General features: G+C 46.9%; 1 protein-coding gene across 3 annotated transcripts; it reads right to left on the minus strand.

Annotated features, from left to right (window-relative positions):
• Window positions 1-457: 457 nt before the first annotated feature.
• Window positions 458-12,637, minus strand: CD4 (CD4 molecule). Of its 3 annotated transcripts, none has more exons than XM_015626775.3 (10): window positions 12,293-12,637; window positions 6,192-6,323; window positions 4,473-4,652; window positions 4,245-4,388; window positions 3,736-4,008; window positions 2,952-3,314; window positions 2,592-2,834; window positions 2,383-2,501; window positions 2,094-2,148; window positions 458-869 (listed from the first exon to the last, which is right to left on the minus strand). In XM_015626775.3, the coding sequence occupies exons 2-10, from the start codon at window positions 6,250-6,252 to the stop codon at window positions 862-864; spliced, it is 1,446 nt and encodes a 481-aa protein (XP_015482261.1). In that variant the 5' UTR covers window positions 6,253-6,323; window positions 12,293-12,637; the 3' UTR covers window positions 458-861. The 3 variants fall into 3 exon arrangements, with proteins under 3 accessions (XP_015482261.1, XP_015482100.1, XP_015482344.1); XM_015626614.3 differs by having other exon boundaries at window positions 2,081-2,148; window positions 12,293-12,634; XM_015626858.3 differs by lacking the exon at window positions 4,245-4,388 and having other exon boundaries at window positions 2,081-2,148; window positions 12,293-12,635.
• Window positions 12,638-17,361: the final 4,724 nt, after the last annotated feature.

Genomic DNA, 17,361 nt, shown 5'->3' on the forward strand with positions numbered 1-17,361 from the left:
TACTCTCACCCTCTTCCCAAACTTACCTTCTAGATCAACATTCAGAACTTCTTTGGGCTCTGACTCCCAGAACCTATTGGCATCCTGAACTGCACTCCCAAAAAAATTAGGTCTGCATTATCCCACTGGTTGTTTTCACTTGTTTCTTGTGTTTTCACTTGTTTCTTGGCTTGTTATGGAGAGGTGAAACTACAGGCTGAGGGATAGATATGGGGGATCAGATGTGTAGGTCTGAGGGTAAATATGTAGGGCACAGATTGCCCAGGAAAGGCAAATGAGCATGGACAGACAGATCTCACAGAGAACAAATAGCTGGTGCATTAAGGAAGGCTCATGGCAGCCAGGGAGGTTGAAGATAGTGAGAATTAGCATTTCACATCCTAGCTGGAAAGAGAGAAATGTGAATTTGAACCAGACAAGAGTGCCTCAGAAAAAAAGTAGTCCAGCTTGCAAAAAATAACTCCCAACCCCAAAGTAATTTATTGTCGCTCAGGCAGATAAAAGAAGTGCATAAAATTGGTTCCACAAGAAGGTCAAATTAAGTGCATGAACAAAATACAAGCTTATTATATATATGTGTGTGTGTGTATATATATACATATCTTTTGTTCAGCATCTCTCATTATAGAACTGGAGATCAATCATAACCCCTCAGGGTTTCTTGTCTTGTCCATTGGCTTCTAGCCAGACAGCCTCCCTCCACAGCATTAGACTAGGGGAATGATGAAGGAATAAAGAATTACATTAAAACAGGAGAAGGAGAGGGAGATGGAGTCACAGAGCACTATGGGCTGCCAGGTGTTTAGGTACAGGCAGAGACTTCATCAATTCTTGTGATGCCAGTGCTGCAGTATTACTTTTTCAGCCAGCTGCAAGAGAAAAGTACTACATGAGTACCACCCCCCACTTTTCTTTTGCACAGAGAATGACTGCCTGACTCTGTAGCTGAGGATGCAAACAGTTACTTGAGCAAACACATGGCTGCAGTTTAGGTTTCAGTTACACTGAGCTGCTTACTTGGCAAAGAGAGCTAAAGAACAACTGTATCAGCACTTGTACTGCACAGATTTATCTAGATTTTGATGTATCTGTACAGGCTTTGTCCTCTCTTTATGGGGATTATTTTTTAACCTTGATAAAATGTAGGTGAAAACAAGGTGAATTCTTGGACACATTTTATGCTCTTCACCACATATACATCCCAGCTGTGATGCAGTATTTGCCAATAAACATTCCCACTGAATTCTTGCTGACAGTGAAAAAAAAATTAGGTGAAACTATCACAGCTTGCCAATGTCACTGATGAAAATGAAGCAGAAGTCTGGTTCTGCACCCAAACATTCATTGAACTTGTTCATGCAATCATTTATACTTCCCTTCGCGCTCCACTTCCAGTGACAGAATGGCTGTCAGTGTTTCCAACAGCTGCTTCTGATGCCTGATACCATATAAGCCTAAAGACATGGAAAAGGGCAGCTTCTCTGCTGAGAAATCCTTGCTCCCATGAAAAGGGTCACAGCACAACAGTGTATTCCACATCACTCAAGGCCTTTAGGAAAGGGTACAAATCAGAGTGTTCTGAGATTTTTTTTCTCCTCTTTTGTTACTCCTGGGAGGTTTATGGCAATTTTCACCAACTGCAGTCCAGCAATGCTCTAGCAGAGACGGATTTAAATTGAGGACATCATGGATTTTTAAAATTTGGGTTTCATCCTTTTGCTTGTTTGTGTGTCTTCCACCTCCACAACCTTGCTATCCAGATCTCAGATTCCCTGTGGACCCTGCCAAAGGACTTTGGAGCTCCTGCTTGGGTTGGGATAACATCTCTCAGCATTAAGATAATTTGAGTGAAACCACTCTGCTCAAAAGTTTCCCAGCACAGTGCTACCATGGGTTTGGGATTTAGCATAGCTCATAACTCTTAAGCAGGATTTAACATGAGTAAGAGCTGAAAATGCTGGAAAGCAGCTGTACTGTTTCACCAAAAAGGCTCAAGTTCAATTTCTCCCCACCCAATCATCCAGCTCCTCTCTCTTGAAAACAGTCTTTTCCCATTCTGGATGCCCTCATTGCCACTTACTGTTGACACTGACATGTCTTGTTTTCCAGCAAGTATTGTCTTGCTTGTGCCATCCTTTTTGCCCGTTGCTGCCAGGAGAGAAGGGACAAAGAACAATTGGATATTTTTATGTTGCACATTCCTCTAAAGTGGTACTAAAGTGCTGTCTGACATCTGCAGACTGCCCATCTCAAAAACTTGCTTTGAGTCTAAGGATTGACCCTTTGCCTGTTCTGCCCTGCTCCCAGACAGGAAATCTGACTCCTCCTGTGGTTTGGAGAGCCAGTAATCTCTGCACCTTTCACAGGGACCGTGGCACTCACCCTTCTCCTCTGCCAGCTTATACCACTGATGATGCACAGGCACCCAAGGACCAACGCCAATAAGCTGCCTCCAACGCTTGTTCCAATTATCACATAGTTAATCCAGACAGGAGCTTCCTCTGTGGGAGGATAAAAGTATTTAGACACAGAAACAAATAGAATTTTATAGCTTTAGGGCTGGAGCAGGGACATGATGCTAATTTCCATACCCACGTGGTAATGAAAGCTGATCTTTATGTTGCTGTCTTCTATGAGGTGACAGCTCCACAGCCCTGCAGCACTGATGTTCACCTCCAACTTCACTTCATGCTGCTTTGAGTTCTTTCTGTCCATCTCAGTCCCATTCACATGCTCCCAGCGCAAGTAGGCGTTGGGTGGGAGTGGACCAGAGACCTGGCAGGTCAGGGTCATATTGGCTCCTCTGGAAAGCGGCCCAACAGGGTTAGCTGAGACTGTGAAGGCAAGAAAAGGACGTGTGAGTGAGGGGATGGAAAGATGGATCCATCCATGCTCTCGTGGCTTGCAGCTTTCTGCAGGTCTTCTTCACAACCCACTTCTCTTCCTCTCACCTCTCATCACCACCAGCTCTATCTCACTCTGTACATGTCTTCCTTGGTACTCCAGCTGGCACTGGTACTGGCCAGAATGGTTGAAATGGACTTTGGGGAGCTTCACTTCTATGGTACTTTCAGGTTTTCTTTCAGGTATCTCAAACAGAAAGTTGCTGCTTTTTTTGGTCTCATGCAGCTGTCCTTGTGCTGTGACGTTGAAATCAAGCAGCTCATGAGTGCTTGCACTTTCTTGTTGTTTCCAGTTCAGCTGGCCTGTGAAACCTTCTTTCCATTTTATTATCTGGGAGTTCAGACGCCATGAGAAGATGACAGTGCTATCAACAGTTGCATACTTTCTTTCCAAATCTGGATTCTGAAAACCTGAATTTAGAAGAGACAAGGAATACAGAGGCAGGAAAAGCCATGGTTACGCTTCCCATGTCTACCCTTGATCCAGAGTGAGACACGCTGCACTCAGTTTAAAAAGGACTTGGAGAAAAGCCACAACATCCTCCAGGAAGGTTAAACACTATCTGAGAATAAGGCAGCAGAAAGATCCAAAGCTCCCAAGCACAGCAGAGCTGAGAACAGACCCCAAGGATCTTCTCTTCACCAAGCCTGGAGAGGAAAATGAGTGCAAGAGTGGAACAGAGCTCAGAAAGCTGCATTGTTGGAAGCCCTGGGAAATCAACCCTGGAGCACCAGTGCTTGGGATGTGGAGATTAAAAGTTAAACTCATGAGCTGAAGGGAATACTGGCTCCCAAGCAGTTCCATTTGAGTTTCATTTTTGTTGTGACATACCTAATACCTTCACAGCAAAGGAGATGTTCTGATTAATCAGTGGAGAGTCTGAATGGACCTGACACACCCAGGTCCCGCTGTCCATAGCCTCCAGTTTCTTTAAGTTCACTATGTATTTTTGACGGCTCTTGTTTTGTAATTCTGGTGTTACTCTGTTGTTGTTACTGTCAAACAATGTGATGCTGAGATCGGGTAGAGGACTGGATGAATTTTGCATTAAAATCAGCTCAGGGACTTCATTTTGCAGAAAATGCCCATCTGAAGAGATTGTCACTGTAAAAAGAAAAAAAGCACAGCCAGTAAGTCAGTTTCTCTTCCTGTGAGAGAGAGAGAGACAAGTGTTAGAGCAAAGAGAACATGGAGACATCGTGTCCTGGAGATGATGGAGGAGAAATGAACTCTGCCCAGGACAGAAGGATGTAGCTGGATAAGGAATCCCAGCAGAAATGTCTCCCCAAGCTCTATGCTCCCCTCACCTCCTGGTGACTAAAAGCCCTGCTCTCACTCACATTTAAGGATATGCAGCGAGGTGCGGACTTTTTGAGGTCCATATTCACAGGTGTAGATGCCAGCATCAGAGAGCTTCAAATTCCACACCTGCAGCTGTTTATATTGCATCTTGATGTCAGCTCGACCAGTAATGAAAGTTGATTCTTTGGACAAAATAGGCTTGGTTAGGAGGGAAGAGGTTTCTCAGACGCATAAAGGGAGAGGGGATAATGAATTGGAAGCCTTACTTTTCCAATATTTGTTACTCTTTTCCATACGCCATAGAAGAGTATCGTGGTACACCCAGCTGATGACTGTGTCCCGAGGTAATTTTGAGTCAGGAAGTATGCCTGTGCAGTTCAGGGTCACCTCCCCTCCTGCAAGCCCAGTCTGGAATTCATTTTGGTGAGCCATACTGGAGATCAGACCTGAAAGTCAATACCCACCAAAAAAGTCGTAAGTTTACTTGCTGAAAGGTGGCTCAGTAAACACTTCCCAGCCCTCCAAAAAGATGTTGATATTTCTTCTCCCTTTCCCAGACACTGAAATTATCCTCAATTTCTGAATTTGTCATTCATTTATATAACCAATCAATCAATCAATCAATCAATCTCTTTCATTACCTGGTTATTGGTTATTGTCTTTCAGACACATTTGGAGAAAAGTAAAAAAAGCCAGTTTTTTTCATGGACTGATCATCATTCATAATTTTGAAATGCCAACAATTTTACTGAAACAACCTTTTTCCACTGGATAAGACTTAGTTATTCTACTGGTAGCAAATGAAGGACAGCACATGTCATCTCTCTTTCACTCCCTAGTGAACACTTGATGCAGCACTGACAAATTTGCTTACACCTTCTTCCAGTTTTTGCATGGATGAAAACTGAAAACATGGAAAAATGAAGAAATAAAGTAAAAAAGAAAGAAAAAGGCTGACCTAATGTCAGGTTCATGTTCTTGGGAGGAGGGCTATGTGACAGTAAAATAAATAGGATGTATAAAGTTGAAGAAACATTAGCAGTGGTTTCTTCAGAGAATCATTTCCTTTCCTTCACTGTAAAGAAGGTTTCTGCAGGAGACCTTAGGAAGGAGATGGAGTTGCCAGAGGTAAGATTGGGAATACCAGGGTTGTGGTCTCCTGCCTTACTGCTGGTAAACTCTCAGAGATGCCTAACCTGCAAATCCTCCAGGTGACCTGAGTAGTGAAGAGCTGTAGAAGTGTAAAATGAAAAGTTTATATGACTATAATGTAGGGTTTGCCAGAATTTATATCCAAGAGGTACCCTGCAACAGTACCAATACAGATTTTCAATAATTGCACATTGGTCTACAGAAGTTTATGATTTTGTCTTAAACTGTGAAATTATAAATGTTGTTAATAAAAGCTGGTATCTTTTGCTTTTCATTTGGTTCTAGGGTGCACAAGAGATTTCCAATCTTTCCTCTGTGACCAGAGGAATCAAAGCTGAATATCTGAGAAACGCAGGCTTGGCTTTATTCACTCTCTCTCCTTTCTTGGAAAATGAGCATTAAAAAGTCCACTAAAGCCTGTAACATTAGAGGTCAAGCTAAGCAAGCCAGTACCATCCCATCTGCAAGGGCAAATCTGTGATGAGATTTTGAAGATCACATCATAGATATGATTACACTTCACAGGTACATTTTTGCCAGGACAGCTAGAGGCAGTGTGGGGGGCAGTATTTTCCACTCTTCTTGGTGTGTATCCTGGTTCTCACAGGACCCCCACTCCTGCATCTCTCTGGGGCAGCTCCCCGAAACTGCGATGCATCCTGGTTTTGTCTGGCAGGCTCATCAGGCAGGCTGGGAACAACCTGCATCCCAAAGCCAAGCTGTGTGAGGAATCTTACACGACACATCAGAAAGAGCCTAGAAATACACTGAGCACTGTGAGGCTTGTGAAAAGGCTGTGAGAACCATGAGGGTTTTCTGAGCCCAGGACTCACCCAGATGCAGAAGCAAGAAGGCAGCAGGCGTGCAGCTCACGGCTGTGCCGCACGACTCCATCGCTCTGGGAACACTCCTCCCGTCCGTGGAGAGCAGGGCTGGAAGGGCTGTCACTGCCAAGGGATCTTATCCTGGAAGACCCAAATGCCCTGTTAATAATGTTTGATTTTCAGACCTCGATGGATGGGACTTGTGTTTCCAGTCAGCTCCCACCATCCTTCAGCACAGCAAAATGGAAGCTTATCGGGAAAGTCACCAGAGCCCTTTGTTTCAGCAAAGAATCCATCCGCAGCGTGCCCTGGAGTTTGGTAATAAACATTTCATTTTACTCATCCCTAGGTTTCTGGCATTCATCAGGCAGCAGCTGTTTATACTGCCAAGAGTTCTGTGCTTTTTTACTTCTCTATGGTGGGTTATCATCACTCTTGCAGAGATTAAAGCTAAACACATACAGGGCTGCATTAGCAAGAGCACAGCCAGCTCTGCTGGAAGTGGAGTGAAGTAATTATTTCTTTCTATTTGGCACACCTGAGGTCTCATCTAGGATACAGGGTACAGTTTTGGGCCCCCAGTACAAGAAGAATGCCAACAAACTGTACAGAGTTCAGTGGAGGGCTAGTGAAATGGTGAGGAAGTTGGAGCACCTGACATTCAGGGAGAGGCAGAAAACTGGGCTTGATAGGGAGAAAGGAGCCAAAGTGTGATCTAATTTCAGTTTCCCATTATCTAATGGATATTACCTAGAGGTATAAGCCACATTCTTCTCAGATGTGCACAGGGGAGGAACAGGAGGCAGCAGCCATATGTTGAGCAGGGAAATGTTGACTAGATATAAGGAAAACTTTCTTCCCACTGAAGGTGGTTCAGCAATGGAATAGATGCCAAGAGATGCCAGGCAATCTCCATCATTGGAGATGCTCAGAAGTTGCCTTGTCAAGCCCTGAGCAGCACATTGTAGTTCTAGAGCCAACTCAGCTCTGAGTAGAAGAATTAACTGGAGACCTCCCAATGTCCCTTGCCATCTAAATATTTCTGTGTAATTTTGTGATTCTATGATAAAAACAATCTTTAGGCTGTTATTAATATTTTTCTTCAGATTTGGAATTTTTTTGTTGTTTTTTTCTTTAACTTCTTACCCTAAAAATCTCAAAAACCAGCAAGTCTGATGTTGGAAAGACCTGATTATTCAATGAAAAGTATGGGGAGAAGGGAGGAATGAGGTCCAAAAGAAGAAGTTGCATTAATGGTAGCAAAACCTAAAGTGGGAACTGGAAGCTGATGATCATGTTAAGGTGAATTATCAAATTAGATGCAGTTTCTGACTGTAGCAAATACCATTTGATGGTAACAGCTGCATCTGGGTGGGCTGACAAGGTGAAGGGGACACTACTGAGCTCTCCATCCTTACACCAAGGCATATATCACAGAAGGGAAGCCAAGCAGCTGAGATGCTCTGGGGAGTGAGCAAGCCGGTGAGGTGTCCTCTCTTCTCTGAAAGCAGGCAGTCCCCATGTCAGGCATGTGACAGACTGAAGGCTGGAGTCTTAATGGGATTAAACTCAAAAGAAATGCATGAATAATTTTCTACAATATTCATATGTATGATGTTCAATTTTAAGTGTAATATATTCTATTAGAGGATAATTTAATACCAAAATTAATTTAATGATCAGAGCATGTGAAGCTATCAAAGAGTAGATGAAAACATCAGCACTACATTTAGATGGAGATCAGGTCAGCACAACATCTGACATCCAGACCAATGTACTCAAATGCACAGATGAAAAGTATGTGTGCAAGAGCAAGACAGCAGCCATATGCACCATCAGAAGAAAAACAGGTGGCAAAGACACAGTCAGAGGAGACTTGTGGCTTGCCTCGTGCAAAACAAAAAACTCACCCCAGGCCAGGAAATAGTTGCATGAGCTGCTTTCTGCGAAAACTGTAAAACAAAGGAGCAAGTGCAAATGATTGGAGATCACTCCTAACAAGATGCAGAGGCAGTGATGAAGCAGTTTGGTGGGTTAAGCTACAGAATAAAGAAAGGGGCACTAACAAGGCATCTGTATGCATCTCACTCTGAAGGAACATCGATAACTGAGAACTGGCACAGGGCCCTGAGTAAGATCCATTCCTGAGGTGACAGGAGAAACCTCATCCCTGCTGTGAAATCTCGCATCACCTGCTCCTGTGGGATGAAAAAGTCAGCCCCCACTCTAAAGTAATATCTGTGAATTAACAGTTCAGTGATGGGTTTCAAATTTTTTAAGTCATTAAACTTTATATAAAACCTGAAGGTAATGGAACAAGTAAAAATTAATGAAATCGCTGAGTCACACCTCATAATTTTGTTTTGACTGGGAATCTCTATTCTCCTGTCATATGGCTTCAGTTTGTTCTTTGCCTTCTTGCTTCCTGGTTATTGAGCAAAACCACACAACCAGAGCACTGTGGGACTGGTGAACTGCTGACCTTGTGGCTCTTGGTAGATGCAGATTGATGCATCTTTGTTCTTCTGTTTCTTCTCTTGGTTTCACAACTTGTGCATTCCCACTTTGTTCACACTAATCTTTGTATTTCTGTGGCAGATCTCCACAGTGTGATGTTACCACCTACAAGTTACAAATCAGTGGGGAAAATGGGTTGCCTTCAGCTAGGCTTTCTTTTACACATTTTCCCTCTCTCCCTGTTTATTTCTACTTCTCATGCATGCCACTTCCTATTCCCCCCCTGCCTTTCTATCTCCTTCTGCATCCCCCTCCAGGCCAGATCCCAGGCGATGCTGCTCCGGAGTTTACAGATTTCAGTGAGCAGGGCTCCACCGCCGTGTTAACCAAGCAAGCTGCTCTCATTAGCCAATGCTTGTAGCAGACCCACAGCCTCCTTACAGGCAGCCCAGCTGTATCTTACAGTGCTACTCATAAATTAAGCGGTGTCACAGAATGTCCCCAGGCACTGGAACATACTCATCAGTCCTGTTAAATTGCTAGTACATTTCCTGACACATTTTTGGCCGGGGACAGCTCTCAGCTCTCCCGAGCAACTCTTGGGATGCATTTAGGTGTTAGCATGGGCCAGGGACCTCTCCCATTAGGTGGCTGGCATATGGCCAGTTCATTTTGGAGGTTAAGTGAGTTTAATAGCCCAGACCATCTCATGCCAGCTGGCCTCTGTGCTAGAAACAGTCCAGGCATACTTGATTTATTAGCACGTCTAGCAACGGAGGAGCAGGGCTCCCTCCCAAGTGAACATTGATTTCCTTTTCATTTTAACTTCCCCCTCTTATTAAACTGGTTTAATTTCCTTCTTGACTTATTTTAATGATCCCTGCCTCTCTGAGGGAGAGGAAAAGGAGAGCTGAGGCAGTGAGTGGGCTTGCTCCAGAGAATGATGCCTGCAGGACCAAGTCATGCCTGGAGAACATCTGCTTGAGAGCAGGGCTAGCAGCCCCTCTGTCCCTCCAGCACCAACCCCCAGTGGGTGATAGCTACAGAGACCTCTCCACAGGCTGCCACTGGCATGACACAAGAGGAAACTTAAATTAAAAAAAAACCCAACAAATAAAAACTCGGCAACCGCTCCTAATGCAGAGCAGGCCATCTCCTTTTCTCGGTGTGTTCCTGCACCTCTTTCTTGCAGTGTGGTTTTGTTTTCTCCTCTCGCTCGTGTTTGTGGCTGCGCTTTTGATCTGGCAGCAGCTCGTTCTGTCAGGGTGGGGGGGCCCCCAGCCCTCCCTCCCCACCAGGGCTCCACACCTCATCTTCCGCTGCGGCATTTCCCCTTGCGGTGCCTGCCAGGCCAGGGCTCGGGGGTGCAGCTGCGTCTTGCCCTCTTTGAGAGTTAGGCTAGGCTGTGGGGCTCTGGGCTAAAGGGGTTCAGCTCTCTTCTCCTCAGTTTAAAAATCTGAAACAATGCTGACTTGGCTCTCTTACCAAATAGTGGTTTCTCTGAATTTACTTCTTAGCGTTAAAGCAAAAGTCAGGTGAGCAGCAGGCAGGGTGAGAGATCATGTGCAATGAAAATAGCCAGCACAGAGCAAAGTTTTGACAGCAGTGAAGGTCATTTTATGGTCCCTGCTGCCCCCTTGGGCTGTTTGACCCTGCCTCCATTTCCTCCTGAGCATCTCTGCTCATCTGAGAGCAGATGCCACCCTCCCGTTGGAGCTCCTGGGAGAGGGAAGTGCTGGAGCAGGATCCGTGGGGTGACACAGATGAAAGCAGCCGATCCTCCCCGGGAGAGGTGCCACCATCAGCACAAGGCAGGGTGGTGGTGTCACTGTCAGCACCAGCTCCCCTCAGCCATGAGTTACCCCATGCCCAGTCACACACCTGGAACCACGTGGAGGCCACAGGAATGTTTGTGGCCACAGAAACATTCTTGTCTCCACAGCCCAGGCTGCTCCCTTCTGGCCTAAGGGGAAGCCAAGAGCTGCCTTTCTAAAACCACCAGAGGCTGTGACTAATCAAGGCACTGTGACACACTCTGAAATCAGCTCCTTCATCAACCTTCCAAGCTCTGAATGTGCTTGGGATGACATTTGGGTATCATTCCTCCTTAATTTTGCTCTGGTGGGTACAGGGTCCCCACACGAGGCTGTGGCAGTGGGCACGGCCCCTGGGTGCTCAAGACCCACTGGTGGGGATGAGAGGGATGCTCGTTTTGGATGAGCCGAGCTGTGCTGCAGGCAGCTTTGGCAGACATGTTTGTGAGACGCTGGGGAGGACAAGGGAAAAGTCAGGGAGACCTTGTCACAGCCTTTCAGTACTTAAAGGGATCTTATAAAAAAAATGAAGAGAGACTTTGTACATGGTCAGATAGTGGTAGGAGAAGGAGGAATGGTTTTAAACTAAAAAAGGGTGGGTTTAGATAAAATATTAGGAAGAAATCTTTTACTCAGAGACTGCTGAGGCACTGGAACAGGTTGCCCAGAGAAGCTTTGGCTGCTCCATCCCTGGAAGGGTTCAAGGCAAGGTTGGATGGGGCTTTGAGTGACGTGGTCCAGTGGAAGGTGTCCCTGCCTGTGGCAGGGGTGTTGGAATGATATATTTTCTAAATGTCCCTTCCAACCCAAACCATTCTGAGATCCTATAATTCTAACCTGGACCAGGGAGTGTTGAGTTTATAGTGGAGAATACTGGGTTGTAACCCAAACTCAGCCTTCATGCAACGTGTGGAGGAATATCTGAGGTGGCTGACAGAGGCTGAGTAGGATACACCACCTGAAAGTTGAAAATTTCAACCAGAAATGAAACTCTGGCTTTCCACAGCGTAGCAGCCCATGGAAGGGGAAACCAAATCTCTTTTCTGTTGCCCTAAAATTGCAAGGATCCCTCTTTTTCCAAGAAATCCTGCTCACTCAGCCCTGAGCTAATGGATCAGGCTGCATTGGCAGCTAGTGTCAGGCAGTGAGCCAGTCAGCCTGGATTAGCAGAACAGACCCCTCCGGTCTCAGCACGTACAGATGTAAGTAGACATCCTTACTTAGCTAGAGACTGGCATCTTCTCATTTTTGCAGGCTTTTTTTAGAATAATGTTCCCCTTCCTGCAGGGCATGTGGAGAAGGTGATAGCAAGTGGCAGCTGGTAGAGGGCTGCTCCCCAATGCATTTGCAGTCCTTGGGGTTATGCAGTCACCAGTGACAGGCCGTCATCTAGGACATATTTCCCTACATATGGGTTTAAAAGATCCATGAGATCCCCAGGCTCTGAGGCAAGTTGAGCTTTTCATAACTCCCTTTTTGTCTGCCCCTTTCAGAGAAAAATCCAGGGTTACAAACAGTTTTTAGTTAAAATTAAAAGGCCTCGGAGAATTGCACAGCCAGAAGTATTATCAAGTCAAAGGTTTAAGATGGTTTTACAACAGACCTTTAAAAATCCAGGGAGACAAACAGTTTTTAGCTAAAATTAAAAGGCCTCAGAGAATTGCACAGCCAGAAGTATTATCAAGTCAAAGGTTTAAGATGGTTTTACAACAGACCTTTAAGCAGGGCAAAACCAATCCATCTGTACCGAAACAGCAACTTGAGTGGAGTAAGAAAGTTCATAGCATTAAAAAACCCAAAAACATGTTGGCCTCTTAGCAAAAGAAAGAGTTTCCTTACCTCTTCTGTCTCAGCCTCTGTGTTTCTGTCTCCTTGTGTTTGTCACCTGCCGTAATTGATCTCACCCAACTACAGCTGGAACAAAAGAGGAACGAAGTTGATGTTCAGCAAGCAGATGTTTGGTTGGCCTTGATGTCTCCTCCTCTCCAGCCGGAGCGACAGCAAGGTCTTGCTGCCAGTCCAGGTTCTGCTGACATCCACTGACTTCTCTAGGCAGATGGTGATTTTCCAAAGGCACGTGATTTTGACTCTGGGGTGTGAACAGAAATGGACCTGAGCGGAAGGCGATGTAGGGCAGCGGTGGGGAGAATGAGTGTACAAAGCAGAGAGAGCCTATTGGCCATAGGGCAGCTGATGGAGGCCGTGACGGGGCTGAAACTTAGCCATGAATGGTTGGGAGCTGGTTCTGCTCCACTGAGGAGGAAAGCTCTCGAACTAACCGGTTAGCTGAGCAGATCCAGACCCAGCCCACACCTCCTGTGCTCTGTAAGAGTGATCTGAGCTCCATTTCCCAGCCTGTCCCCTGCACCGCCGCTGAGAGGAGGCACCTCTGAGGAGCTGACCCCAGCCCCACCTGTCTGTGGAGTATGTCTGAGATTTAGGGTGAGATGAGAGAATATTTTCATGATAGCAGTGGTGGCTGTTCCTTGGCTGTCTGCCAGCATGCACCCAGCTGCTCTCTCATCATCCTCCTCAGCAAGGCAGAGGGAGAAGATGTGAAAAACCTTCTCAGGTCAAGATAAGGACAAGGAGATCTCTCCTCAGCTACTGTCACAGGCAAAACTGACTTAACTTGGGGAAAGTTTGATTTGATAATTTGATTTATGGAAAATTAAAAACAAATAAATTGATTAAATAGTGATAAATTTAGAAAAACCACAAAATCTTTAAAATGCTTTTCCCACCTCTTTTCTCCCCAGGCTGAACTTCATAACTGACTCTTTTCCCACTCCTTTCTCCCCCAAAGTGTCACAGAGGACAGATCATGGGAGTTGTGGTCAGTTCATAGCACTTCATCTCTGCTGCTTCTTCCTGCTTATGCTGTTCCTCTGCTCCACTGTGGGGCCCTTCAAGAAATGCTCTGACGTGGGTTCCTCCCTTGGACTGCAGCTCTCCATGTTCATCTTGACATTAGAAAGACATTTTCTACAGTGAAAAAAAATCAGCCACCAGAACAACCACCCCAGGCGTGTGGCAGAGTTGCCATTGCTGGAGGCTCTCAAGGTGTGGTTGGGCAGGGTGCTAGACAACCTCATCTAGGAATCCAGTGTGGGTGCTCCATAGGCCACAGCTCCTGCTAGAAAACCTGCTCCAGTGCAGGCTCTCCATGGGCTGCAGGGAAATCTCAGCTCTGGCACCTGGAGCACCTCTTGCCTCTCCTTCTCCCCTGATCTTGGTGTCTGCAGGGCTTCTTTCTCCCTTGTGTTGTCCTCCCTGTCTCCCATAGCTGCTGTGCACAGCTTTTTACCCTTTGTTAAACACACTGTGACAAAGGTGCCACCAGCATCACTGATGAGCTCAGCCTTGGTCTGCAGTGGGTCTGCTTTGGGGCTGGCTGGAGGTGGCTGTGACTGCCATGGGGCCAGCTCCTTCTCCCATCTCACAGAAGCCGCTGATGCAGCCCCTCCAGTACCAAAACCTTCTCCTGTAAACCCAGGGTAAGGTTACTCTTCAGTCAGTAACCTGTGCCAGCCTGCACCACTACTGAATCTCAGCTGTTTCCCTTCTCTGTAGGGTGGAGGAGGGGGCTTTTGTGGTTTCCCACCCACATTTGGTGTCTCTCTCTCTCTGAATCCCAGCCTCAGCCAAGGTGGCGGAAACCCACCGAGCCCCAGACACGGCTGAGATTTCATCTCCGTGCCACCCACTCTCCTCCTTTTGGCAGTGACTTGCCCCTTTGTCTGGAGGATGGGGGTGTGAGATGCAACCAGGCAGTGGGGGGAGCGGGGACAGCCAGCCACAGCAGCGAGGTTCACAATGTGCCAGCAGTTGTGACAGGAACGGCCATGATCCAGCCTCCAGCGCAAGGTCTTCTGCATTGATTGTGACTTTGGAGAAAGATGATGTTCTGTTTCAGAGAGGAAGCCACCTGCATGAGACAGGAACTTCCCAGTGTGGGACACAAACAATGGGATGGGACGGGACAGGATGGGCACTCTGCCAGTGTCCAGAACTTGGGAAAACCCTTTTCTGAGGCACAGCTCTCCTGCAAGGACCTGATATATCACATCAGCACCTTCAAAACTCCCTCACGTGTGTCAAATAGAAATGTCCTTTCTGGTCCCCAGCTGCCAGAGAGAGGATGTCCTGGGGAAAAAAAAGAGTTAAGAAAACTCAGGTTGGGATTGTAAGGCCGTGGCACCTCAGTGCTTGGGGATCTGAGGTGCTGAGCTGATGCTTCAGTTTCTACAGATTCTGGCTTGCATTTTGTCTCCCCAGCATGCTGTAATGCAGAAACATTGGCTTGTTTTTAAACAGTTGGTTTATGTCACTGCAAATATCTACCAGAAATAGCATTCCCTGAAGGGATAAAGCTTGCAAAATGCACTTGAACTTGCTGTAGAGTTGCAAGGAGAAGCAGGGCTGTGGGTCTGAGGTGACAAAGCTGCAGGCTTGTCACGTTTTGAGAATGCCTTTTCTGGATCCACTGTCACCCTAGGGTGGGGATTCACCTCTTGGAGCTACTGCAGTTGTGTGGTGAACAGGTGCCTCTGGGACCAAGGGTCACAGCGTGCAGTGACGTGTTTGTATCACTTTCATCCAAGCATCTCAAAGCACTTTGCAAGCATTAATTAAACATCAGAATCCAGAAGGGATGAATAATATTAGCCAGTCAGTCTCTCTTCTGAATGTAATATTCCTCATAAATATTTAACTGTTTTTTAAGTTCTTTGCAAGTCTGGTTCTCACCTCTCTGGGACAGTTGCTGTACTGCACCTCTGGGGAAAGGGGGCTCATCCAGCATCAGACACTGACCCCGTGGCACAGGGGGCACTACACATAGCTCTCCCCCCACAAATCAGTGGCTGTCAGGTTTCCCTGCTTTATCCCCTGCAGAGACACTCTGTGCTGTCTCTCTTTGCTCTAATCCCATCACCAGCAATATTTTTTTGCAAGCTCGGGTTGGAGAGAAGCAGATCCTCTCAGCGGAGAGAAGAAGCTTCCAGGCTGTGCTGGGTGATGGTCACAGTCTGCAGAGATGTGAGTGTCTCCAAGGAAGTGAGAGATAAAGGGAGAAGAGAGCCTCAGGAGTCAGATGTTGAGAGGGACCTTTTAACCAGCTTCACTGGAAAGCCAGGATGCCTCCAGAGAGCATCTCCTGAAAAACCAAGTTCCCTGTGCATCAGTGGGGGCTATGAGTGTGCCTCTGTAGTCTGATAGGTAAAAGATACCCAGGCATGTTGGCAAATTAGTGATTGCCCAGTGGTGTTGGAGAGAAGGAAGGACAAGTGTTTGACGCAGCACAACAAACAGATCTTCAGGCACCTGACTATCAGAGGCTTCAAAGGCCAGGAGTGTTCTCTTTGCAACAGAATAGCTGACACCTAGTGAGCCTCTCCAGGGGCTTTTCTGGTGCTAGCTGTGGGAGCTAGAAACAGCAAGCTGGGCTGCTGAGGGGGCTCAGTGATTCACCCCAGCTGTGTTCCTCAGAAAGGGAGGAAAGTGGGGAGAGATGCCTCTCTGCAGGCACTTGGGAGCTGGAATTGGGGAGAAGGGGCTCTCTAAGCAGATACCATAAAGGTTCACTTGCTGATCACAGTGGAAAATGAGGAACCCTCCAGAGAGGTTATTCATGAGCAGGGGGTTCTCTGAATTTAGTCAGGAGGGGTGGAGCCTGATGGAGCAAGACTAGCCAGGTGTGCTGGGAAATCAGGGACTGCTTGGAGGGCACTGGACAGAGGAATAAAGAACCACTGCCTGCAGAAGTGTGTCACCAAAAGTGGCAGAGGCTAAAGCAAGCCTAGCCAAAACCATTCCCACGTTAAGGATACGTGAGAAATGCAACAGGCAGGAGGGGGGTGGCTGGGGGAGTTTTTAGGGACCTATATGGGATGCATAGTGCTTATGATCTCGCTATGACTGGCCTTGGCAAAAGCAAGGGGAGAGGCTGGTGACAGTAACTGTTTTGACGTGCAGCTGGAGGTGTTTGATCAGCAGGGAATCCCGGCTCACAGTGCACTAGATGGCGGCATTGGCTCAGGACAGGGAGCTGGGAGGGACCGCAGCCGCCGGCCCCGCCGGGTGTCCCGGCACAGCTCCGGAGTGAGGCTGCATGGAAACACAGACAGCTCTGTGCTGGAAGGACCTCGAAACATCGTCCAGTCCAACATCCTGCCATGGGCAGGAACACCTTCCGATAGACCAGGATCCAACCTGGCCTTGAACACTGCCAGGGAAGGGGCATCCACAGCCTGGATCATCCGGGCAACCTGTGCCAGTGCCTCATCACCCTTACAGTAAAGAATTTATTCCTAATATCTAATTTAGGATTTTGAAGGGCTGGGGAGTGCCTGAGCAGAGGATCCTAACTGAGCTCCTGACAGGCCCCAAAGCTTGTTAGGGAGTATGTTGGTGTGTCCTCCTCGGTCCAAAACCTGTGTCATTTTACACACGGAAAGGGGGAATGCTGACCTGGTGACAAGAAAGAAGACACACAGTGCTTGTAAAAGAAGAGGAACATGAGAAACCTCAGTAAGAATGAGAATTTCCAAATCCTTGCAAAATCTGCCCTTGTGTGTGACTTCCTGTGTTTCTGGGCACCAGGGGTGTCCTCTGTGCTGCCATGAGACCCTCTGAGACCCATCTGTTTGGGTGGGAGTGATGCCCTTTCCAGAGCACACCATGCTTTTGGAGGGAGCCCCACTGAACTGGCAGGCCAGCAGGATGGAAACCTAGGAGAGAAACTCTGGAGCAGGATGGCATCCTCAGCCATGAAAAGAGTGTCCCAGATGCTTTGGAACTTAGTGGGAGGCACAAGATGCACTGCCCACAACAACAGCATTCCTGTAGGGAGCTTGGTTTGATGGTTTTGCCTTTAGAAGGCAAAAGTTAAACCCTAAATAAACATA

The sequence above is a fragment of the Parus major genome, chromosome 1 (genome assembly GCF_001522545.3).
Source record: "Parus major isolate Abel chromosome 1, Parus_major1.1, whole genome shotgun sequence".
Lineage (NCBI taxonomy): Eukaryota > Metazoa > Chordata > Aves > Passeriformes > Paridae > Parus > Parus major.

Bases quoted from the DNA above. Each gene is read 5' to 3' on its own strand.
- CD4 (XM_015626614.3), bottom strand. From the start codon at position 6,252: ATGGAGTCGTGCGGCACAGCCGTGAGCTGCACGCCTGCTGCCTTCTTG. The intron at 3,315-3,735 runs GTATGTCACAAC...TTCTAAATTCAG, and splicing joins CTTTGCTGTGAAGGTATTAG to GTTTTCAGAATCCAGATTTG. The intron at 2,835-2,951 runs GTGAGAGGAAGA...TTGCCTTCACAG, and splicing joins AGAGCTGGTGGTGATGAGAG to TCTCAGCTAACCCTGTTGGG.